General features: G+C 43.8%; 1 protein-coding gene across 1 annotated transcript in view; it reads left to right on the top strand.

Moving 5' to 3' along the window:
* Positions 1-24,355, top strand: part of TEKT3 (tektin 3) — a 34,955-nt gene extending 10,600 nt beyond the window's left edge. Inside the window, exons 3-8 of the mRNA XM_055396609.2 lie at positions 2,710-2,793; positions 8,446-8,516; positions 12,786-12,929; positions 14,851-15,073; positions 17,184-17,338; positions 23,857-24,355. Of these exons, the coding sequence (XP_055252584.2) occupies positions 2,710-2,793; positions 8,446-8,516; positions 12,786-12,929; positions 14,851-15,073; positions 17,184-17,338; positions 23,857-24,073 (894 nt within the window). The 3' untranslated portion in view covers positions 24,074-24,355. The remainder of the gene's footprint in view (positions 1-2,709; positions 2,794-8,445; positions 8,517-12,785; positions 12,930-14,850; positions 15,074-17,183; positions 17,339-23,856) is intronic.
* The last annotated feature ends 1,612 nt before the right edge of the window (positions 24,356-25,967 follow it).

Raw genomic sequence — 25,967 nt, 5'->3', positions numbered from 1 at the left:
AACACCACAGTTCCAAAGCATCAATTCTTCAGTGCTCAGCTTTCTTTATAGTCTAACTCTCACATCCATACATTACTTTATCTCACATCCATCCATACATACATGTAGTCTAGCTCTCCCACCAAACATGGTGGAGAGTTCTGACAGAACGTGGTCCACTGGAGAAGGGAATGGCAAACCACTTCAGTATTCTTGCCACGAGAACCCCATGAACAGTATGAAAAAGTGACATTCTTAGGACACACAGTATTTTATGGTGAAAATGCCATTTTCTCATCTCTTAAGTAGTCTGCTTGGTCATTTCTGTCCCTGGTCTAACCTAAACATTGTTTGAAAGAAAAAAGATAAGCTGTTCTTTTAGCCTATGTCATGAAATGCCTTCTGTGTGCATGTGGTGATTCTGCTTTGGGGCACAGTGAAATGATCAAATGAGACCTTCTTAGGAGATGGAATGAGTTTGATTAAATAGAGAAATGGGATGGAGGTTGAGCCAGTTGTGGTCTTGGAGGCAGCCTTTCATCTGGTTACTGGCCTCTGATTAGGCTTCTGAGTGAAGAGCTAATTACCGCTAACCCTCTGAATGTATGTTGCTCCCCCCACTTACCCCGACCCCATTCTGTGCACTACCATTGAAAGAAAACATTTTGTCTTTGAAGATGTGCAAATGACAAATTATTTGAGAAGTTGTATGTATGTGGATGGGCAAGGCTAACACCATTTTACTCCATGTTTGTATAACTCATTTTCCAAGTGATAAGCATTTCCAGTAGGTCTTATTTTATGGCATCTGTAGTAGAAGAGATTAGAGTATTGAGGAGCTGGAAATCTAGTGGGTTGGAGGGTTTGCTGGAGACCCCTCCCCGACACTGTAACTTCTCATTGTGCCTCCTCCCCACTGAACACAAGTGCACACAAATACACAGAACCGCAGAAACCCTGAGAGAGGTCTATAGAACACTAATGAGATCGCTTTAAATTAACTTATCATGAATTGATTTTTGGGGATCAGAAGTCCTTCCGTACTTTCTCTGAGATCTGGATCATTTTGAGGATTTCTGGTCTGTTTTACATCCCTCCCCACTCCCACTTTAATGAACCCTTAAAATGACAGCCACTTCAGTTCAGTTCAGTTGCTCAGTCGTGTCCGACCCCATGAATCACAGCACGCCAGGCCTCCCTGTCCATCACCAACTCCCGGAGTTCACTCAAACTCATGTCCATCGAGTCGGTGATGCCATCCAGCCATCTCACTCTCTGTCGTCCCCGTCTCCTCCCACCCCCAATCCCTCCTAGCATCAGACTCTTTTCCAGTGAGTTAACTCGTCGCATGAGGTGGCCAAAGTATTGGAGTTTCAGCTTAATTCCAGAGGAGATTAAATTTCTTACCTTACCATTCCTTTCAGTGATGACTGATTTCCATAAGATGGGTATAATTTAAATTTCTTTTCTGCAGTTTTTTTGGTCCAGATATCTTGTGTGTTTAAACATTTACAATCAGCACAGTAGCAGAAGACCCTAATTAAAATGAGAATTAGTCACATGACAGATACATCTCAAAAGAGGATATACCGATGATCCACTGTATGTAAGAAAAAATATTAAAACTCAATGATAAACATGCAAGCTAAACAAATGCAAGCTAAGGCATGAAGTAAACTTCTTTGACTCATTCAAATTTGCAAAAATGAAAACTGATGATGTATAGGGTCAGCAAAAATGCAGAAGACAGATACTCCGTATATTGTTAGTAGACTATGGATGAGTAGAAACTTGCTGGAAAGCAATTTTGTAATACACATTAAAATCAGAGTTTCCTTCAACCCATTAATTCATCTTCTAGTAAGTGTACTTTGTACTATTAAAAAATTAGAGATTCATGCCAAGATTTTGTTCAATGATATAGCCAGATTATGGTATACATACTATTATGTTTTATGTTTTAAAAAATTTTAACATTGTATAGTCATCCCACATCATGAAATACTCTTTGAAAAACAGTATTTTAACGCATAACGTTCTTTCATACATAATTTAATTGTTGGCTACCTAAGCTGTTTTCTATTGGAGCCATTAACATACTATGTCTCAAAGACTATTTCAGGCCTACTATTTAATATCAATCCTAAAATGTAAAATTATGAGGGCATTATAACTTCTGTTTTGTTAAAAACAGAATGGTGATAAGAGTATGAATAAAAATTTCAACTTTTCTCTTTTTTTCTATTTAATGATTAAAATGTATTATTTTTATAATTAGAAAAGCAATAAATGGTACCTAATAATCCCCTGGATTTTTGGCTATATTTTGGTGTCTTTAAATAATCACTTGTTTATTCCACTCACTTCTCAGTAGAAAATATTTAGAAATAATATCTTGAAGACTATGATTTGGGTTATTGAACTATTCTCTAGAAGGAATTAATGCCAAATAATTTTCTCAGATGATCTGTAGGGATTAAGTAGGACACCATCTGCTTCATTTTGTCAACTTTCCAAATCAGTAATTGTTCAAACTCTTTACCTTTTCACTAGCAGTACGGATTCATTTAGTTGTCACAGTGAGTTTCTTGTTTGGTTTCCAACAAAATGGCTTGAAAAGTTGGTATTGAGAGTATTTACTGACTTTTCTTAGAAATAGGTTATTAGAAGCGCTAGTCACTGATTTTAGTCAGTTCATATTAGTGTTTCCCGTTATTTCTGTGTCTGTAGGTAGCCCGAGAATGTCTGTTTCATCGAGAGAAGAGAATGGGAATTGATCTAGTTCATGATGAAGTGGAAAAAGAGCTGCTGACGGTAAATATGGGGAAAATCCTTCAATAACAAGAAACTTACTTGCAAATGTGCATTTACCATTTAATGTATAGAAACAAAAATGATGTTACATAAAGACATCTATAAGTAAGGAGTTTATCAGATATTTATAGCATTTAGAAAAAAATACATTTAATTTTTTTATTGAAATGTAGTTGATTTACAACGGGCTTCCCTGATAACTCAGTTGGTAAAGAATTCACCTGCAATGCAGAGGACCCCGGTTCGATTCCTGGGTTGGGAAGATCCGCTGGAGAAGGGATTGGCTACCCACTCCAGTATTCTTGTGCTTCCCTTGTGGCTCAGCTGGTAAAGAATCTGCCAGCAATGCGGGAGACCTGGGTTCAGTCTCTGGTTTGGGAAGATGCCCTGAAGGAGCGAAAGGCTACCCACTCCAGTATTTCTGGCTTGGAGAATTCCATGTACTATATAGTCCATGGGGTCGCAAAGAGTCAGACAGGACTGAGCAACTTTCACTTTGTTAGCTTCTGGTGTACAGCAGAGTGATTCATATATGAGTGTCTGTGTGTGTGTATAAAATATACACATGTACATATTCATTTTCATATTCTTTTCTATTATGGTTTTTTACAAGATATTGAATATAGTTCCCTGTGCTATACAGTAGGAGTGTGTTATTTTTATTATAAGATATATTTTGGGTGGGTTATAAAAATAATAGATATTTCCTGAGGGAATTTGAAAAATGCAATAAATATAAAAATAGATAAATAAGATAAAAAAAGAAAAGATAAAAATCACTCAAAGTTCAGTTAGGAATGACTATTCATTTTAGAGTGTTTTGGTCTTTTTTGTAATCATGCTTAGGTAGATGTCACCCGGTCTGAAGACACACAAACATATCTTCGAGATTAGACTTGTACTATGTCTATGAACAGTGCTTTTTTTGGTGGGATACAGGCTCAGTGGTGTTTATTCTTAAAAGTAGATTTGGAAAGGCAGTGCTACTTTTTAAGACAATGTTTTAGCACATTTTTAGGTTCACAGCCAAATAGAGGGGAAGGTACAGAGATTTCCAAGTGGCCCTTGCCCTTATACAGGCATGGTATTAATAACTATGTATTTCTGATTATTTCCTTAGAATACATTTTTGAAAATGTAATTGATTTGTCAGAGGGTGCATGCATTTGTAGAGCTTTTGACATGCAGCGAAATTGCCATCCAGGAGCTTATAGTTATATCTGATGTATGCTGCTGGTTCTCCCATTAGGCTCTATTCCACCTTCCACCAACTAAAGATGATTTTGTTCTCCATTCTCTGACCTTACCTCCTGGGCTCTCTCTCACAAGGTCTCTGCCATTCCTTAAAGGTTTCAGCTCTTATGTACCTGGTACTCTTCCCCGTTTCTGGTTTTCAGCTTGCATACTCTATTAGGCATTCATTCTGCATCCCCAAGGGCCAAACATATGTCCGTTGGTAACTCATTTTTTCGTTCACATTCATGAAGCCTGAAAGTGAACTGTTCTTGGACCCTGGTGCCTTCTGCCTTCCCTTCCTATTGAGGGGTCTGTTACTGGTTCTATGACTCAGTCCCAGGAGGATTCTGCTCCGAGACAGTATTGAATAGAACCTTGATGCCAGTATGGAAAGAATGTCTGGCTGGGATCTCACCGCCAGTAGCAAGATATGCCTTCCCTATTTGGGATTTCCACCTCTAAATAGGTTGGGGGACTATAGCCCCCTCACAACTAACTGGGTGATGGGTCAGCTTCAAGTGATGGAGGAGCAAATACTGAGAGTGCAGATCTCTAAGGAAACACCTTCTGCATCCCAATCTCAAGGATACATGAGAATTTGAGAGTATCATCATTACAAAACACTGTATATAGAAACCCTGGTGGTCCAGTGGTTAAGACTCCATACTTCCACTGCAGGGGGCATGAGTTTGATTCCTGATTGGGGAACTAAGATTCCACAAAACAAAAATCCCAACAACAACAACAACAAAAAATCCCAAACCAAACAAAACAACCCCACAAAGAAATGGAGTGTCTACTCCTATAGGTGATATTTGTCATCATCCGGATTCCAGATATAATTGGACTTACAGTTTGATTTTTAAAGTTTGATTTTAGTAACCTCTTCTGTCTGTTAAGAGTGTGTTAGATGAGCCACTTTCCCCAAACTTAAAAAGGCTCAGTTAACATGGATACATAGAACGATACTCTGCTAGAAGCAGGGTCTGGGTTTAACAGTGAGGTCCCAGAAATGACTGTATGTCCACAGTTCAGGGTATAGCCGAGTCAGCACACAGCCACATGTGTGGTCAGCATTCAGGGTTCTTGTGACCTGGCCGATGTCCCTCAGCTGAGAATAGGGCGGAGCCCACATTGTGCCTGAGGATCAAGTTCTAAGTCACGCTCTATGACCTATGTTGGGTTGTAAGGTCCACGCCTTATTGAGAGCTTTTCACTTGTGAGGTATGTAATTATCTACCCTGCAGCCTAGAGAGGTAAGTGTTATCTCCCTTAGTTTATAACTTGCCTTTGGTCCCAGCATCTGCAAAGCCAGCCTTGGAGCTGGGCTATCTGATGCCAAAGTGTCTTTAACCACTATCCCACCCAAGACCCAGGAGTGTGAGGCAACATGGCGGGGTTTTGCTTGAGGTGAGGGGAAGCCAAAGGCTGTTAAGTCTCTGTTCTATCCCCCAACCCCTCTCCCCATCCCAAGACTATATATAGCTCCCAAGAGGAGAATCGTAACTTGATGCCTCGCAAAGGTTTCACCTGCTCAAAGAGTAGGATTCATTCGAGATTCTTCAAATGCCTGGATGCGTCTCCTTGTTCTCTTTCCATCTTAAGCCATGACATATTCACTCTGATCACTGAGACTCTGAGAAATGCAGAGCAGTCACCGTGACCCTTTTATTCATGAGGTTTATTGTTCCTCCCCAAGTTCAGGATCCAGAGGGAGTAGGCCCACTTGCCAGGCTCCTAGTATGCTGTTCTTGAGTTTCCTGCCATGATCTCTGTTTGCTTCCCTGGGTGTCGGGCAGTAGCTATTGATCTGATTACATTTGGGCTCTTCTCACACTTCTGCCCTCTCTCTGTGTCCACCATCTTCTGTAAACTTTCTTTTCATGGGTGGTTAAGGGGATAAGGCATTTGACCTGCATTTTCTTCCATTGGGAGCATTTCCTGGAGGCCCATGTATGAGTACGGATTAGTAGGTGTTAGCGTTGGGGAACAGGTTCCAAAAGTCTTTGGTTTCAGGCATTCCCTATCCCCACGAAGCCTTCTACCTCCAACCATGACGTTCACCATATGACATTATTTAAATTCAGATGTAAAAAATACTGCTGAAGGATCTTACAGCAAGTGTCTCATTAAATGTAGTTTTTTTCCACTTGAACTTCCAGGAATTCCCTCTGTGTGCATTGTGTACACACAGCATAAAAGCTCACTGAGATTTTGGGTTTTAAGTGTTTTCTAATAAAAAGCAGAGACATTACTTTGCCAACAAAGGTCCGTCTAGTCAAGGCTATGGTTTTTCCTGTGGTCATGTATGGATGTGAGAGTTGGTCTGTGAAGAAAGCTGATCGCCGAAGAATCGATGCTTTTGAACTGTGGTGTTGGAGAAGACTCTTGAGAGTCCCTTGTACTGCAAGGAGATCCAACCAGTCCATTCTAAAGGAGATCAGTCCTGGGTGTTCATTGGAAGGACTGATGCTAAAGCTGAAACTGCAATACTTTGGCCACCTCATGCGAAGAGTTGACTCACTGGAAAAGACTCTGATGCTGGGAAAGGTTGGGGGTGGGAGAAGGGGACGACAGAGAATGAGATGGCTGGATGGCATCACCGACTCTGTAGACATGAGTTTGAGTGAACTCCGGGAGTTGGTGATGGACAGGGAGGCCTGGTATGCTGTGATTCATGGGGTCGCGGAGAGTCGGTCATGACTGAGCGACTGAACTGAACTGAACTGAAGGAGTATTCCATGGACCCTTTGTCAACACCTCTGTGAACTAGCTACACACACACACCAGGCCAGAAAGATGAAGACTGAATAGTACTAAAAATCAAAGATATGTACAACCCATGATGAGAACATGTGGGAAATCGTTGGTGCCTGTAAGAGCAGGGGAACTTGGTCACATGTTGTGGGAATTTAGCTTTTCATTACTCCAATCATTCAGAGTATTGGAGGATCAGGCAGGAGGCTTATCACTGAAATAAGCTCTGGGCATAATATTTTTATGTTCACCAATTAAGCAATGAAAGAATAAGAAGATTATATCGTTGAGTAATAATTAACATTGAAGAGAAGAGGACTTTAAAATCAAATTAATGAAGGCAGAAAACCAAAGGGGGAACTTTAAATGTCTGTATCAAAAACACCACACACAAAATACAAAGGCAAGGACCAAACTGGTAAAAAAATACTTTATGATACATATGTTATACTTATGACATATGATGGGAAAAGATTGAATTTAAATATAAGAATATTTATAAATAAACATAAGAGAAAAGGTATACAAGCACATGAACAGGTGGTTCACAAAAGAAGCAAGTCAAATCAAGAACCAATACATAGTCATAATATTAAAATGCAAATCTGGACAAGTGTGCTTTTATGTGGGGAGCTTGTCACGTCAGCAAAGATTGAGAACAATCATAGTGTCCACTGGGTGTGTGAGGTGAGGAAATTCACCTTCATTTATTGTTAGATTAATAACTAGGGATAACTTTTCTGAAGGGAAACTTGGCTGCATTTGTCAAAACCTTGAAAAAAGGCATCCCCATTAGTAGTGTCTAAATATTTTTGAGGCTGTTCATCACAGTATTGTTTTATGTCACAGGAGAGTGTTTAGGAGTTCATTGTTCAATAGGATGGTGTGATCATTTTTCACTTGAAAAAGTGGCAACAGTGCTTATGTGCACTTCTTAAATGTCTTCTTGGTGCTATTTAGGGTTCTGATATGTGAATATGAAGTTCAAAGGGAAGTAAATATTGAAACAATCTCTGCTACAACATATGTCAACAGTGTATACATTCTAGCAGCATCAAAGTACCACGTGTGTGGCCAAGCAGATGGTGTGGATAGTGCAGCTTTTTATACCAGTATAGGAGCTGGGCTGTGGGCAGAGGCTGGACGAGGGGAGGGCTGGCCTCCCAGGGTGGAGGTTGGGCTCTATCTGGAACATAAAACTGGGTGATTTGAAAGTCACATGCTCTGTCAGAGAGAACTGCCTTTTAGACTATCCTTTTCCCTCCCAGACTTGCTTTTCTTGGAAGAGTACTTAGTACAGAAGAAGCCATGCATTCAGTTCAACCTTGTGTATCACCAGAATTTGATTAATTGATCCATTGATTTAATTAAAGACCAGCAATAAAAGATAAAGAAAACTCCTAAAATTTTACCCCGTCCCAACTTGTTCCATAATATAATTTCCCTATAACCCTGTAAAGGATGAATTTCAGTCTACTATTGAGACAGCAGTGTCGTAGGGGCATATAGGTAAATAAGGGGGTATCAAATTATTTTATTTTATGTTACAATTCTCCCAGGAACAAAGTTTTCCTTCATTGGTGTTTTGTTACATTGTTGACTTTGAACATTATGTTCAATAATCAAAACATTAATGTTCCTTTTCTTTCAATTGAGTAGGAAGTTGATATTATTCTGTGTTGTCAAGAAAGGATGAAGCTGTATTTGGACAAGGCCATTGCCCAACTGGCGTAAGAACTTTAACTTCTCTATACAATTAAAAATCTATCATGAAGCTATACTTCCATGCCTCCCAATCAGATTTCTCTTAGCTTCTTGTGTAAGGATTTTTTATACATGGACACACATCCATATGCACATACATATTTTTATTTAGAGATTAAGATAAATACTTGGAATATTTGCCTTACATTTTTATTTTAAGAAATATTTTTTTGCAATGGTTTAGAAAGGATTTTTGTCCTAAATTGAAATATGACCAAGGTTTCTTTTAACTCAGAAGACTTTATTTTTTGATAAGAGATTGACTTGTACATGTTCAGATCAACAGTTGGAAAAGCGATGAATTGTGACACTTTTATATTTACCCCTGGAGAAGGCACTGGCTACCCAGTGGAGTATTCTTGCCTGGAGAATCCCATGGACGGAGGAGCCTGGCAGGCTGTAGTCCATGGGGTCGCACAGAGTCAGACGCGGCTGAGAGTTACTTTCACTTTCACATTTACTCTTCTGTTCCGTCGCTCAGTCATGTCCGATTGTTTTGCCACCCCGTGGACTGTAGCCTACCAGGCTTCTCCGTCCATGGGATTCTCCAGGCAAGAATACTGGAGTGTAAACCGTTTCCTTCTCCAGGGGATCTTTCCGACCCAGGGATCGAACCCGGGTCTCCCGCATTGGGGGCAGACGCTTTAACCTCTGAGCCACCAGGGAAGCCCATACTCCTCCTTAAAAACTCAGCCTTCTCTGGATTCCTGGCAACCCTGGGACCTGGTCCTTGGTGCTGTGATGACGTCTTTGCATTCACTGCATCCATGGCATTGCAATCATTCACCCATCCTCCTCTGTAACCAAATACAAATTCTTCTCTTGGCAATAATAGTTTAGTTCAGTTCAGTCGCTCAGTTGTGTCCAACTCTTTGCAACCACATGGACTGTAGCCCACCAGGCTCCTCTGTCTGGCTCTATAGTAGATAGTAGGTACTTAACATTTATAGTGGAGGTTGAGGGCAAAGAATAATAGTCAAAGGAGGGTTCAAAGCCATGATAACAACTGTCAGCATAGAAAAAATCCTGGCTGAAAGGACTAGAAAGATCAACATGCATTTGGTGATGGCCATAGAAAGAAGTAGTGTAGAATGTGTCACACAAAGGGAACATCATTCTGCCTGTACTGATGTTATCAGCAGTGATGTGTGATGTAGCCAAGGGAACAGGTGCTCTGAAAGTGGTGGTTTTTCTCAGTCTGCTGACCTTCAGGATGGATGCTGTGAAGGTCAGTCAGGTTCAGATGGTTAAGGTGTCTCTCAAGCTGTGATTGAAAGGGCTCTTTAATTCAGAAATAGCTAAGGACTGGTTGTGGATGGCTGACTGCCCATGGCTTGGTTAAGTAAGTGGTCAGTTCACTTAAGCTATAAATGCAAGACACAACAGCTGTGATATTAATTTCTGGTTTCTGCTCCTTGGAAATTGCAGAATCAGTTGAGTGTGGTTCCAGTGATTGTTCTGTTTTCTTCTGGTCCAGTTCCTAATCTTCATTTTTTTAAATAATCTAAAATCTGCCACCCATCTTCCATATCCTCTGTTCTTTAATACACAGTGGCCAGAATGCCCACCTAATTTCCTGGGATGGTTTCTCCATCCAGGAGATAGGGGCTGGGATCCCTAACATGGTTACTGGACTTGGTCTAGTAGAGGCAATGGGAGAGGGGTTTCAACTCTACTTGTCTTGGGAGGAATGATGAAGGAAGAAACAAGGAAACCAGCGAGGATCTCAGCTGAGAATGGAGTCTCATTAGAAACCAACATGGCAGCATATATCTCTCCCATCTTGGGCGCTAGGGTGGTAGATGGAGAGAAGACCTTCCTAAGGAGGTTTCTGAAGTCAGGTCAGAGGAGGTCAAGGGTGTCAGCCCAAGAGAGGAAGCCTGGGGAGCATCTTGGTCCCAGACCACAGATGAGGAAGGTCTTCGAGTCCCAGAGATTCAACCCAGTAGCCTGAGGCGAGAGACTGGACTCGGGAAACAGCAGGAAGGCAGCTCCCTCTTCTCTCATCCTGTGTACACGGATGCACTGACTTAGAACTGACAAAATGCAGATGACCTGCATGCCGCTACCCTCATTTCTACTTTACAAACCACAAACTTAAGAGCTCTGACCGGTCTGGTGAAGTACCCAAAGGCACAGGCCAAGTTAGGAATCAGCTGGTTCAGTCCCATGCAGGTTTTCCTGGGTGGCTTTTCTGTGCTGAGACCAGAATTCAGAAATGACTCGGATTATCCAGTTCTTCGTTTCTTTCAGGTGCTCTCTGTATGAGATTTATGCGATTGCCTCCTCAATTTTTACTCTAGCTCAGAACTTTCTCCCCAGTTCCAACAGCCCACTTCGTATCTCCACTTGGATGTTTAATAGACACTCAGACATTAAGCAAGACCTTCTGTGTTCTTCTCCCCAACCCACCCTCAATTTTGCCCACCTCCACTGAGAGCTTCCTGCTATTCCAGTGGCTCAACATCAGGTTTTATTTTTTATTTTTTACCGATGTCTGATCTCCTAGGAGATTCCCCTGGTTTAATCTTTAAAGCATCTCCAGAATCTAAGCCTTTCTCACCTCCTTCACTGCCGCCCTGTTGGTCTAAGCTGCCACCGTCTCTCACCTGGGTGACTGCATGTGTCTGCTAATGGGACCTCTCTGTCCCCTGAAGTCTGTTGTCAACCCCACATCAGAATGATCCTTTAAGAATGTAAGTCAGTGGTCTCTCATTCCACCTAAGAGAAAAACCTGACTCCCTCCAATGGCCAGTAAGGCTTTGTCTGGTCTGGTTCTCCCTCTGCAAGTCTTGGGTGAAGCACCACCTCCTCTAGGAGTCCTACCCTGACTATCCTGTTTAAAATCATCACTCACATTCCTGGCTCCCTTGTCCTGCTTTGTTTTCTGAATTGTTCTGCTAACAGGCCACAGGATTTGCCTATTCTTATGGGGACTGCCTGTAGCCTTGCAGTAGGATGTATGCTCCTCTAGGGAGGAGACCTTGGCTTTGTCCAGTTTGCTTCCTGGGTGCTGAGTAGGTACTCTCTGATTGTAGCATCTCAGAGCTCACCAATGGCTCCTCCTTCCCAGGAGGGTGGCCGCTGGAGCATGAGCTTAGGTACCGCAATTCCTGATCTCTTTCTGCACACTGGCTCCTGCCAGGGAGGTTCATTTTGACTGTTGGTTTCTATCTCCTGGCAAACCTCTCAGACCTGGGGTGACCACAAACTGAGGTCATTTACAGATTGAAGGAGGCTGACTCTGAATTCCTAATAACTTCACAGGGGATTGCTCTCCAGGAATAGAAGGTCAAGGGGTTAAGATGTAGAAGAGGAAAAGGAAGAAGGAAAGGGAAGCACACATGTGGACAGATTGCTCCAAACCTGTGTCCTGTCTGGGACGGTTTGTGTGTTAGGAAGATGGGGGCCAGCCTGAGGGGCTGCAGATACCCAGTTCTCTGTGTCCACACATCTTCTGCCCATAGCAGGGGCAGTCTGGACAGAGTTCTCATCCCTCGTATGTATGGACATCTCCAGGGGAAGCTCCTTTTTTTTTTTAATTAGAGGATAATTGCTTTACAATGTTGTGTTGGTTTCTGCCATTCAGTAATGTGAATCAGCCGTAGGTATACATATGTCCCCTCCCTCTTGAACCTCCCTTCCACCTCCCACCCATTCCCACCTCTCTAGGTTGTCACAGAGCTCCCTGTACTGTACAGCAGTTTCCCACTTGCTCTCTATTTTACATATGCTCAATTCGTCCCACCCTCTCTCCTCCTCCTGCTTTGTCCGCAAGTCTGTTCTGTCTGTCTGTCTCTCTATTCCTGCCCTGCAAATAGGTTCATCAGTGCCGTTTTTTCTACATTCCATATATATGCCTTAATATACAATATTTGTTTTTCTCTCTCTGACTTGACTTCACTCTGTATAACAGACTTTGGGTTTCATCCATCTCAGTTCAACTGACTCAAATTCATTCCTTTTCATGGAGTAATATTCCACACATACATGTACCACAACTTTATCCATTCATCTGTTGATGGACGTCTAGGTTGCAGGGGAAGCTCCTTTTAATGGAGAAGTTGGACATTGTGTGAAGGAGCAGACTTTCGTGGGAGGTCATGGGAGGGAGTGGGTGTGGGGATGAGTATAGGGTGGGGGGTAGGGGTGGTTCCCCACCCAGAAGGGCAGTCATGCTTCCTTGTGTGACACTGTTTCCTAAGCCTGAAGCTCTGTCTCTTCCTGCCTTTTAGAGCCAACAGAGCTGCCCAGCACGAGCTGGAGAAGGACCTGAGTGACAAGCAGTCGGCTTACAGGATTGATGATAAATGCCACCATCTGCGAAATACGTCGGAAGGCATCAGCTACTTCCGTGGAGTGGAGAGGGTGGATGCCACGTAAGTAGGCACAGGCTGCCTGTGATTTCCACACCACTGAATTAATTCTCTCTGCTTTCCAAAGGCGGAGAAGGCAATGGCAAGCCACTCCAGTACTCTTGCCTAGAAAATCCCATGGATGGAGGAGCCTGGTAGGCTGCAGTCCGTGGGGTCACTCAGGGTCGGACACGACTGAGTGACTTCACTTTCACTTTTCGCTTTCACACATTGGAGAAGGAAATGGCAACCCACTCCAGTGTTCTTGCCTGGAGAATCCCAGGGACAGGGGAGCCTGGTGGGCTTCCGTCAATGGGGTCACACAGAGTCGGACACGACTGAAGTGACTTAGCAGCAGCAGCAGCTTTCCAAAGGAGGCAGCGTACAGGTAAGTTGGAAATCATGGGAGGATGCAGAAGGGTAAGACTCACCTGCTATGGACAGGTCCTCAGTAAGTTCACGTGTTCTGTGGCCACTTGCATCCTGTGATCTTTTGTAAAATAATTATTTGTTGTTTATAATCCTGATTATGAAAATAGCACCTGCTTGAGGCAGAAAACCTAGAAAACACAATTAAGCATAAAGAAAATAAAATGTTACCAGTATGTTAGATACCCTGAATGGGGGGTGTGAGGTGATAGGAGTACAAGCTGAACAACAGCTGAACGTTGAATACTTCATTTCCACTCTTTGTTAGACTTGCCCTGTCCATGGTTTCTTTGCCAGGCCCCTGGATGTGATCTGGGATGGATGGTCTTTTCTCTATGAGAGGACCTGTCTGTCTGCATCTTGATAACCCTGTGCTACCTTTCTTTGTGTGTGTGCTCAGTCACTCAGTTCTGTCTGACTCTTGCGACCCCATGGACTGTAGCCTGCCAGGTACCTCTGTCCATGGAATTCTCCTGGCAAGAATACTGGAGTGGATTGCCATGCCCTCCTTCAGGGGATCTTCCTGATCCCTGGATCGAACCTGGGTCTCCTGCATTGCAGGCAGATTCTTTACTGTCTGAGCCACCAGGAAGAGATCTTAAAAATTCTCAGCCTAAGGAAAAGATTTGTAACTGTGTGTGATGCTGGATGTTAGTTAGATTTACTGTGGTTGGCATTTTGCAATATATCCATAAATCAAATCATTATGTTGCACATTGGAAACTGATGTAATGTTACATGTCAATTAGAAGTGGAATTTCTGGGTTATGACATTTGAGAGACTCAGTTCACATTGCTCTCCACGAGGCCTGTAGCAATTCAACATTCCTACCTGCAGGATAGGGCTTCCCTGCTGGCTTAGACGATAAAGAATGCCTACCAGTGCAGGAGATGCATAACCCCTGAGTCGGGCAGATCCTCTGGAGGAGGAAATGGCAAACCCACTCCAGTATTCTTGCCTGGGAAATCCCAAGGACAGAGGATCCTGGTGGGCTACAGTCCATGGGGTCGCAAAGCGTCTGACACAACTGAGCGACTAACACATACATCTGCAGGATATGAGCGAATCTGTTTCTAAACATGCTCACCGGAAAGTAATCGTTCTCTTAGCTCTTTGCTGTTCTGACAAAGGGTTATTGGTAAGCTGTTTTCAGCAGTACTTCTTTGATTAGTCCTGAGGTTGAACAGTTTTTCGTGTCACTTATGGGGCTGGTGAGACACCTTTCTAATGAATGGACATACTCACACCCTTCAGCAATCCTTTCTCCCCCTACATTGGTAGTGAACTTAATATATGCTGTGGCTTTCCAGAGTAAGCAGTGAAACAAGGAACAATTAAGACAGGTTTAAAAGGTGCTTTGCGCTGATGTTTACACTTCATGCAATAAAATCAGAATCAAGCAACTTGGTTTTTGTTTTGTTTTTTTTCCTTTCGCCGGATGGACGGTTGCCTGCAGACTGTCTAGGCTGATTCATCATTGTTTCCGTTGTCTGGATCTGTTTCCTTTCTCTTCAGGGTCTCAGTGCCCGAGTCCTGGGCCAAATTTACCGACGACAACATTCTTCGCTCCCAGAGTGAGCGAGCCGCCTCTGCGAAACTGAGAGACGACATCCAAAACCTCCTGGTGGTGACGGCCAACGAGATGTGGAATCAATTCAACAAGGTGAACTTGGCTTTCACCAACCGCATCGCTGAAACTGCAGATGCTAAAAATAAGATTCAGACTCACCTGGCAAAGGTAAGCCTGGCTCTGGGGGGTGGGCCCTGCGGCTGACCTGGAGAGATAGGGCAGGGGCCCTGGGACCACAGATCTCCACCATAAGGCACACAACTTCCTGGCCATACAGACTAAAGAAAATGAGAACCTGTACGAAGCGCACCATTTATGTTAGCCAGGTAGCCAGGTGTCAGCATGAAGTTGGAATCCACTGGTTTGGGGAACACAAAGATGTACTATATCATGAAAGGCTCCTAGTATTTAACAGTTACAAAAATATTATTATTAAAGTTTGATGAATTACTCTATGTAACTAGCAAGTGAATTAATTATTAGAACATATGGTAGGGATGTTTTCTGTTAAATTATTTCAGCCCTCTTTTTTTCTGGGATATAAAATCAAAAAACACAGGAAACTATTAGGTGGTTCAAGATGTTTCTGATATTGAACATTTTAAAGTGCTTTTGTTTTATAAGGACAATAAAATGAAGGATTTAGGCAGAATTCGTGGGTTTCAAGATAAACAAGGGGCTCTTGTATTACCTGGTATCGGGCTTGGAACCCTTATTATTTCTGTGGATTATGCTGCATATAGTTTTCTGTTTCTCTTTTTAAGAACCTTACACTGTTGGCTGTGTTTCTCTAAGGAGGTACTATTTGAATGAGGGAGACATTCTTCCCAGGCTGCAGGAATTTACCTTCCCTTCTCATGGTGAATTCTTTGGGCCACAAACATTTGGGCCAGACAGCTTCTACTTCGGTGAAGGGCAGAGAAATGGATGAAAGGTAGTTTTTGTTCCAGGAAGCTTATATTTGTAGAGAAGGTGTGTGTAACTTGAAAAGCTCACACACAATTAAAAACAATAGAAAATTATAAGTGGTGGTTGCCAAATAGCCAATAAAGAAATTGTTTTCAGGGTTTGGAGGAAGAAGCGAACATTCAGGTGGGGCAGCATCACGAACAAAGCCTCGAGAGGTAGCAGATCAGGGGTTGAGTCAGGTCTGTAAAGAGCCTGGTCTGGCTGGCATGGACAGTGTGTGTCCTGAAAGAGAAGCTTGGAAACTAGGTGGAGCCAGACCGTGGATCTCATTGATGGGAAGGGTTACAATTCCCTGGGCATCTAAAGGGAAGTGAGAGGTCATCTAAAGGCAAGGTCCCCTGGCCAGTGAGAGACCATCTAAAGACGTTTTAGAAAGTGACATGATGGAGTCCCTTTGTTCAACAAATTTTTATTTACCGCTGTATTAAATTTGCTCAGGCTGCCATAACAAAGCACTCAGACAGGGTGGCTTAAACGACAGACATTTATTTTCTCAGTCTTGGAGGCTGAAGTCTGAGGTCAAGTTATCAGTAGGGTTGGTTTCTTCCAAGTCCTCTCTCTTAGACTTGTAGATGGTCACCCTGTCCCAGCATCATCATTTGGTCTCCCCTGCTTGCATGTCTGACTCAGTCTCTTCTTTTTATAAGGACACCAGTCGGACTAGATTAGGACCAACCCTAATGACCTCATTTTAACTTCATTACCTCTTCAAGGGCTTCCCAGGTGGGGAGGGATTCAGGTTTAGGTAACTGGGGCAACCTTTGCTAAGGCAAAATGAATATAAATTCGGGCTTACCAGACCGCCAGTGCTCCTCCCTTCCATGGAGGTACCCCAAAGCTTGACCTTGACTTGCTTCAAGGCAAATCCTCCACTGGCAGGAAAACCTTTTTGAGATTAGTGAGAAAAGACAGCAGGAAGATAAAGACTTAAGGGCACAAAAATTTGGGAGGGAAGTGGGTGCCCTCAAAGTTCCTGGCCCCCCCTTGTCTCTGGGTCATGTACAAATGTGCACTAGTCAATGTAACAGCCGGTGATCTGGGGAAAGGAGGACAGCGAGCTCGGGTTTGCAGCATTTGCCCATTTCTGTGGCATCAGTGCTCACACGCTGCGTCTGGAGGATGCTCTCCGGAGGGTGCGAACAGGTGCCGTACCACCACCACAGGTCCCAGATGGCACTGAAAGGAGGAGGCCCCCAGAGAACCCCTGTTCCCAGCAGAGGAGGAGTGTGGGTCCCAGATGCACAGGGTGGGAAGCAGGTTGTTGGTGGCTTGGCACCAAAGCCTCGGGCGTTTGCTTCTCCTGGTACAGACCCTGCAGGAGATTTTCCAGACAGAGATGACTATTGAGTCCATCAAGAAGGCCATCGTGGAGAAGTCTGCCTTCCTGAAGGTGGCTCAGACCCGTCTGGATGAGCGGACCAGGAGACCCAACATAGAACTCTGCAGAGACATGGCTCAGCTGCGGTGAGTGGGTGGCAAGAGATGGGGAGGACCAGCCTGGGGTCATGGTGATGGCGGGGGGGGCGCCTCTTGGGTCCGCTTGGCCTCCTCTGGGGAAGTCCCCAGCCTGCCTGCAGCTCTGAGCTCCTTTCAAAGGCGTGTCCGCCAACTCGGGGAGGTGGGGGAACCTAGTGATGGTCTTGGAGCTGAAGCCCTTTTTGTTGTCATTGTTGTTCAGTCACTAAATCATGTCTGACTTTCTGTGACCCCATGAACTGCAGCGTGGCATGCATCCCTGTCCCTCACCATCCCCTGGAGGTTTCAAGTTCATGTCCATTGAATTGGTGATGCTATCCAACCAGCTCGTCCTCGGCCACCCTCTTCTCCTTTTGCCTTCAATCTTTCCCAACATCAGGATATTTTCCAGTGAGTTGGCTGTTTACATCAGGTGGCCAAAATGTTGGAGATTCAGCTTCAGTATCAGTCCTTCCAATGAGTATTCAGGGTTGATTTCCCTTAGGATTGACTGATTTGATCTCCTTGCAGTCCAAGGAACTCTAAGAGTCCTCTTCAACACCACAGTTCAAAAGCATCAATTCTTCAGTGTCTAGCCTTCTTTATGGTCCAACTCTTATATCCATACATGACTACTTGGAAGACCATAGCTTTGACAGGAGCCTTCTTTAAAGTGTCAGTAATGGTGTTAGTATTTGCAGCTTGGGATGATAAGTTCTCCAAGTGTAGAAGATGGTGATGGATGCACAAGATTGTGAAGGTACTAATGCCATGGACTTAAGAGCTGGGAGGGTAAATTCTGTGTTATGTATATTTTACCATGGTTAGAGAAAAAAGGAAATGACATCAACACTACATACAAAAAAGGGTTAACAAACATTTAGCCTCCTTCAGCAGATGGAGGAGGCACTGGGTTCCTTTACACCTCCCTGGAGTCTCTGGGGTTTCCAGATTCCTATCTTGGAAGCAGCTCAGAGGTTGGCCACTGTGAGCTTCTCAGTCCCCCGAACTCATCAGAAAAGGGACTTTGGGCACCAGCTCCCCAGACCCTACCTGTCTGCTCTCACTGCTGCTCTCTTTCACCTCTTTGGGCAGCTAATACCTGCTCTGGTCCTTCAGAGCATCCTTAGGATTCCCTAAACCCCGACAGCTCATCTCGGCTCATTTCAGTTTGCTCTTGTTCTCAGTAGAAGTTGAAAGCAGCTGGTCTTCATCAAGCATCTCCCACGTGTGTCTGGACACTAGGTGTATTTTATTCTTATCATTTTAACCTGGAAGATTCCTTTTAGATGGCCTCATGTGGACTTGGCCACCCTCACCGCCATTCTGGCTTCATTTCCAATTTCTCAGTACCAGCCTGTCTGCCTCTTTCTGGATTTCATCATGGCTCTGCTTAGGTCTTGGAACAATTTGTGTAGAAGCAAGTCAAATTTATAGCAACTGGAGGAGCGATGGGGCAGCACTTGAATTTGGGCAGAGAGGAGAGGCCTCTTGGCTTGTCATCTGCCCTGCTCCATGATAGAGTTCCCTTCTGTCTAGGGACAAAAGGACTCTGAGCTCTTACCCAGGGAACAAGCAGGGGGGTGAGGCTGTGTGTTCCCCAGAGGAAAGGAAAGGGGGGGTGTCTTTTTTTAATTTATTTTTTAATTGAAGGATAATTGCTTTATAGAATTTTGTTTTCTGTCAAACATCAATGTGAATCAGCCATAGGTATACATATGTCCAATGGGGGGTCTTTGTGAGGCTGAAAATGATGAAGATGATAAAGGTGGTGATGCTGACAATCACCATTAAAGTGTTAGTCACCCAGTCAAGTCCCACTCTTTGCAACCCCCTGGACTGTAGCCCACCAGGCTCCTCTGTCCATGGAATTCTCCAGACAAGAATACTTGAGTGAGTCGCCATTTCTTTCTCCAGGGGATCTTCCCGACCCAGGGATTGAACCTGGGTCTCCTGCATTGCAGGCAGGTACTTTACTGTCTAAGCCACCAGGGAAGCCCGACAATCACCAGAGCCGTTGTCATTTATTGATCTTATTCTGTGTTGGGCGCTGTCCTGCATACTTCACCTCCTGTATGATCTTCACCTTATAAATAAGGAAACTGAGGCAGACGTGAGCTGAGTGACGTGGCCTAGCTGGCACCTGCTGGGAGGATAGTTAGAATCCTTGTCTGTCTGCTGCTGAGCTCCATTCAGCCAGCCCAGCGATTTGCTTCTGCTTCTCTGTCATTGGGTGGGGCCCCTGGCAACCCCCATCCTGGGCCTGAGCTCCTCTGGCTTCTGGATGCGCCATGGGATGGCTTATTCGAGCACAGGCTACGTCTGGCTCTTGGAGAAGAAGATGAACCTGCGGGTCACAGAGGAAGCATCACTGCAGAGCCCCCTCCACGGGCAGCATGCATGTTGTCTGTGTTGGATGCCGAGAGACATGCTCTAGACCACCTGCCACTGGCTTTCATCTCCCGCAGCAGCTGTGTTTCTCAGTGGAGCTGTCGTTCGGCCATCCCTTGGAGGAGGCCACCCACCCAGGCCACCTTTCTCCAAGTGGGTTCCACAGAACCCCTACTCACACACAGCCCATCTCGGAGGATAAGTGGGCCTCTACTCCGGAGGCAGCCAGTTGGAAATGTCTGTTTATTACAGAAACCTGGTAGTGAGTGGGGTCACACCCATTTGGCCAGTTAGATTACATCATGAATTGTGGTTTTATGCAAATATTTTTAGGAAAAGCTGAGCTGCAGTTTCATGCTCCGACAATTTCTGCAAAGTCATCGATAGTAGAGGCAAGGAGAGAGAAATTGTACAGGCTGCCATCAGACCAGCACAGGGTTGCTTCCTGGAAGGGTTTTGGGTCATGGTGAGGTGTTTACAGCCACTTCTACGATGCGGAATGCATTTTCATCTTTTCTCCTCCTTCCTGGCTGAACAGAATTTGCTTTTTTTTCCCCTTTACTTCCTGGCGACCCTGCCGTGTGTCTATTTCCTCTGCTCCTTTACCAACTTCAGGACAAAACCTGCTTTTGTTTCTATAAAGATTTCTTGTTAAAATATCACTGCCAAAAATATGGTCCTAGAGGAACAACCGTGGAATTGAGGATGATTATTGACGGGAGGGGATTATTTTTCTTTTTCAATTGAGCATTCTGAAAGCAGCCTTTGGCTGTCTGGATGAAGAAAACATAAGAACCGTGAACTCAGGGGAGTGGGGACAGAGAAGAAGTGCTGTTTTCATTTCAAGACTTTGCTTTGCATTTGAAGTTTTTCTAAATGGGTTCTTTCAAGAGCAATTCTAAACATTCTTGGCATCCTTGGTGGCAAGCCAGACCAGGCTCTGCTGTACTTCATCTTGATTTTTTTTTTTTTCAAACGATGGTAGTTTTATTTGTATTTGAATGCAAACTGTTTTTCAGTTCTGTGATTTCCCCCAGAAGGAGTGTTTCCAGAGGAATGGCTCTCTGCCATCTGCCAAAAAAATAAGGAAACTGAGAGGGGAACGTGGCCTTGAAAGAGGAGGAAAAATGTATTTGTAATGGCGCAAGTTGAGGGAGGCGTAATACCTCTGCGCTGCTTTCACACAGCAATAGGAAAACAAGGATGCTAACTGCCTGCATTCTAAGTATCTTTTTAAGAAACTGTATTCCTTTTAAGAAATTGATATTTTAATGTGTCTTTCTTCAGAAGATCTCTCACAGATAAATTTCCCACTAGACTAACATATTTGGCTTGGAGGAGTAAAGACTCATATAATCCTGCTCTGTCCCTACCTTCGGGTTCAGGGTTCCTTTTGAAGCAGTGAAAACGGTTCAGTGAAGGATGCGAGACGAGAAGCAGGCCAGTGTGATTATAAACAACGGGCCCTCGTAAATCCTACCACCCGCCGTATCCAACAGTCTCTCTGAAGAACTGTTTCTTTGCTAGTGGTATTGTAAACCCTGGGATCTTCAAAAAAGAAACTTAACTTTTTAAATCCAACTTGACCTTAACAACAACAACAACAAAATATGCTTTTAGCTCTGTTCTCAGATGCTGCATTTACTGATTTTAGACCAAAGGAAATTTTGGCACCAAAGTTTAATTCCTCCCCTCCCCCATTGCAACATAAGAAAACAGGTCAGGTTCTGAGATGAAGTCACAGTGTGGGTGTGCACAGACTTGTCGTTGTCTCCATGAGCCTTTTGGGGGTGCTTTGCAGTGCCCCCCAAGCTGGGGCTGGCTGCAGGAGGCTCCCAAATAGCTTAATGTTTTCAACCAACATTATATTCTGAGTCTCTTTGCCCATGTGCATGCGTGCTCAGTCACTTCAGTCATGTCCAACTCTTTGGGACCCCATGGACTGTAGCCCGACAGGCTCCTCTGTCCATAGGTTTCTGGACAAGGGTTGCCATGCCCTCCTCCAGGGAATCTTCCCCACCCAGGGATTGAACCCACATCTCCTGCATTGCAAGCTGATTCTTTACCCACTGAGCCACCAGGGAATCAATCCCAAGGCAAGAACAAATTCTTTTATAAAAGGTATGGCTGTGTAGTACCCCATCATCCGGCTTTGGTGTCTGTTATTATCAGACATTGATGTTATTTCCTCTTGTTCTCACATAATAATATTCAACACAAGTTAACACAGTGAAGAAATCATTCCTTTATCCTTCTGTGTCAAACTCTTCACTTTGTTCAAATTCACGAGTAGGAGAGAGTGCAGAGGCCAACTTCTCTGCTCTCTGCTTCTGGGTGCTAAGGGGTTGGGCAGGAAATGGGACCCAGTTCTTTATTATGGTTGTCAAGGCCCCTGATTTCCTTCCATCTTCCTGGATGACCATGCTGTGTATAAACATGGATGTGTGCCTTCAGGGAGGGCAGTTCATCAGTCCCTGGGGTTTAGTTTCTTCAACTGTAAAACAAGGAACTGACCTCTCACATTTATTTTTCAGTTGCAAAGTTCTGTGGAGCTATAAGATGGCCTTGGTATAACGACTTAAACATGGTCTAAATATTTTTTTATGATAATGAGATAATTTTCTAGCTCCAGGGATGTCCCCATCCCTATTTGTTCACTGTCACTCTTCTCTTTAGATTATGGTACATTTTAGTTAATTTCATGCACTCCAGTCTCCTGATAAATGAACCTCCAAATAAGGAAAACTTTAGCTTTGAATCGCTGGTCAAAATTTGATGAATTTGGAGTTGGTGTTTTCACTGGCTTCCCAGGTGGCTCAGTGGTACAGAATCCATCTGCCACTTCACTAGACACAGGAGACGTGGGTTTGATCCCTGGGTTGGGAAGATCCCCTGAAGGAGGAAATGGCAACCTGCTCCAGTATTCTTGCCTGAAAAATTCCATGGACAGAGGAGCCTGGTGGGCTACAGTTCATGGAGCCACAGAGTCAGACACAACTGAATGACTGAGCGTGCATGCATGTATACACACACATAAACTAATGCAGTCAATAAATTAATTATCATTATTATTGTCATTTTGTAACCTGTTTCGTATTCTTTCTCTTGATTGACCATGTGGTCATATCCTTTGGATATTATTGGCCAGATCAGACTGTAAAGGAGCCAGTGCTTAATTGTTCTTTGGGAAGAGAAAAGGCTTCTAAATATAAACACAATAGAAGAAATCACAAAGAAAAACAGCTTGCTAAAAATTGAAATCTTACTTTTAACAAAAATATCATAAGCTAATTAAAAGTAAAAAACAAATTAGGGAAAACATCTGCCAAATTGTTTTTGCAGAATTGCAAATGCCCGATAGACATTGAAGAAAGGTTCACTGATAACTAAAGAAATGAAAATGAAAAGAATATGGATTAAAATAATTTGAGAGGGAGATGCTAGATTTTTTTTTTTTTAATATAAAATCATGTCTTTTTCCTTTCAGTCTTAAGGAAAATGTGTCATGTTTTTCATCAGCAGCACAATCAGACCTGCAAGTTGTTTCTTGGCTCATGTAGCTGATTTCATGCATTGTCATTTTCATGTTCTCTTGGGTTTTTGACATTTCTGGTTTTACTCTGGAACTCTGGGGAGTTGGTGGGGGGAGGGGCATCATTGTTGGAGAAGTGCCCCATTAACTAACCCCTCCCCCATAGTTAACAGATTGGACTGAATTCTAGCCACTGAATACAATCGGGTGTCCCCCTCTTCCTAACTATGCAAACCATTTTTAATGATAACATCAATGTATGAAAATTAAGCTGTTTCGATTTCCCCAAATCTTTATTATTTAAAAGAAAATCAAATGTTTAAAAGTTGGCCTTTTTAAAAAAATATAGCGTTCAATATGTGTGAATGTATGACCAGTGCGAGCATGAAAACTTGCTGGTGTCTCCCAACCTTTTGGATCTGGTTATGGACCACAGGAACGCTCCTGGTCTCATGCAACTGCGTACCGATGCTGTTTCCCGTGCGACGTGAAGCAGTTCTGAGGTTGGGGTGATTGGTGGGAATGCAGTAAGCACACATGCCCTCGGTGGAGCAATAACCAGCCTGACCTCTGCTCACCTAACTGGCGCTTCTTCCCCATGCAGGCTGGTGAATGAGGTGTACGAGGTGGACGACACCATCCAGACCCTGCAGCAGCGCCTGAGGGATGCCGAGGACACGCTGCAGTCGCTGGCCCACACTAAGGCCACGCTGGAGCACGACCTGGCAGTCAAGGCCAATTCCCTGTATATCGACCAGGACAAGTGCATGAGCATGCGCAGAAACTTCCCCAGCACCCTGCGCCTGGTGGGCTTCTGCTAGGGGCTCTCCCAGGACCAGACGTGCTGCTCCTGGGACCAGGCGGGACCAGGGCTCTGCGCCCGCACTTATGCAAGGGATGATCTGTTTACTTATTAAAGGATCGTATTTATAGACACATACTGGGGTCCTGTCTTGGAGAACCCTTTCTTTGCATCCAAACCTTAATTCTCTATGATTTACTAGGCTTCTGGGCTAGAGAAATGCAATGTATCAGACTAGGTAAGAACATTTATTTGTATTATTCCTGTTAGTCTGTGAAACATGAATGGGCTGGAAAGGAGAAGTGTATTTCCTCTAAGGCCGTGGGGACAGAGATCCTGTCCTGGCAGGTGGGTTTTGAGAGAAGGAGAAAGGTTTCTGGGAAGGTGGTTGTCCGGGTTCTTGGAGCAAAAAGGAAGCTGGAAAAACAGAGTGCATTTGGACAATAGTAAGGAGACAGGGAAAGGTTGGGGGCGGGAGGAGAAGGGGACGACCGAGAATGAGATGGCTGGATGGCATCACCGACTCTGTGGTCATGAGTTTGAGTGAACTCTGGGAGTTGGTGATGGACAGGGAGGCCTGGCGTGCTGTGATTCATGGGGTCGCGGAGAGTCGGACACGACTGAGCGACTGAACTGAACTGAACTGAACTGAAGGAGACAGTTTCAGCTGATGTCCAAATGCACTCTGTTTTTCCAGCTTCCTTTTTGCTCCAAGAACCCGGACAACCACCTTCCCAGAAACCTTTCTCCTTCTCTCAAAACCCACCTGCCAGGACAGGATCTCTGTCCCCACAGACATGAGTTTGAGTGAACTCCGGGAGTTGGTGATGGACAGGGAGGCCTGGCCGTGCTGTGATTCATGGGGTCACGGAGAGTCGGACACGACTGAGCGACTGAACTGAACTGAAGGAGACAGTTTGGCAGTGATTCCTAATGGAGGGTGTGTATGAAGAAATAGGCTGGGTGAGACGCCTGGAAATGTTGGGGGAGGGTTTCAATTCCATGTCGTTGGAGGAACAGTGGACATCTCTGGATGGGGACATGTCCTTGTGAAAGCCATGACTGGGCAAGGAGAGTCTGAATTAGAGAGATGGCTGTGTAAACCAAGAGAGGAGAAATGCCAAACGTGGTGCAATAAATCAGCAGGACTTATTCACCTCACCTGTGAGTGCGGAGGGTCCAAAAAGGTGACAAAAAGGTGCTGATGCTGGATGGACAGGTAAATGCGACATCACTTACATTGTAGGAGGTCCCATCTTATCTCAGGGGTTGTGTATTTTTTTAAAAAAACTTTTTGTTTATTACAAAAAGTTTATTTATTTTTGTTTATTATTATGAAAAACATTTGCTGAACACCTATTTTGGAAAATATGGAAAACACACAGAATCCCTGAAAATTGCTTATTTTCACAACACCCAGAAATAATCACTGAAGCTCGTTAGCATTTTATGGTACATGTTTCCAGTCCTTTTTCTATTACAATATATGTGCATATAAAATTTATTTGCATATACAGGTAATATGCAATGTTTGTATTTGTTTACAAGTATGTATAATATGTAATGCTTATATTTAAATACATGGTTAATAACATTTTGGATGATGCTGCTGATTGGTAATCTCATTTCCTTATTCAAATGGGTTTCTGTCATTAGGTGTTAATACACAGCATCATTTTTTAAAACTTTGCCTTAGTGTCTGTAAAAACAATAAATACCACTCGTGGAAATGTCAGAAAATACAGACAAGAGATAACAGAATACTTACCTTTCTATGGCTGATTTATTTCACGATGTTATCACTTATATGTGGAATCTGAAAAATAAGACAGATAATGAAATTAATAAAACAGAAGCAGACTCACAGAGAATAAACTAGTGGTTACAAGTGGGCAAAGCGGGGGGAGCAAGAG

This window comes from Moschus berezovskii, chromosome 20 (assembly GCF_049115385.1).
Source record: "Moschus berezovskii isolate FMDL1 chromosome 20, NW_MosBer_1.0, whole genome shotgun sequence".
Lineage (NCBI taxonomy): Eukaryota > Metazoa > Chordata > Mammalia > Artiodactyla > Moschidae > Moschus > Moschus berezovskii.
The sequence above is the reverse complement of the archived record's forward strand: the minus strand, read 5'-3'. Positions and strand labels throughout refer to the sequence as shown.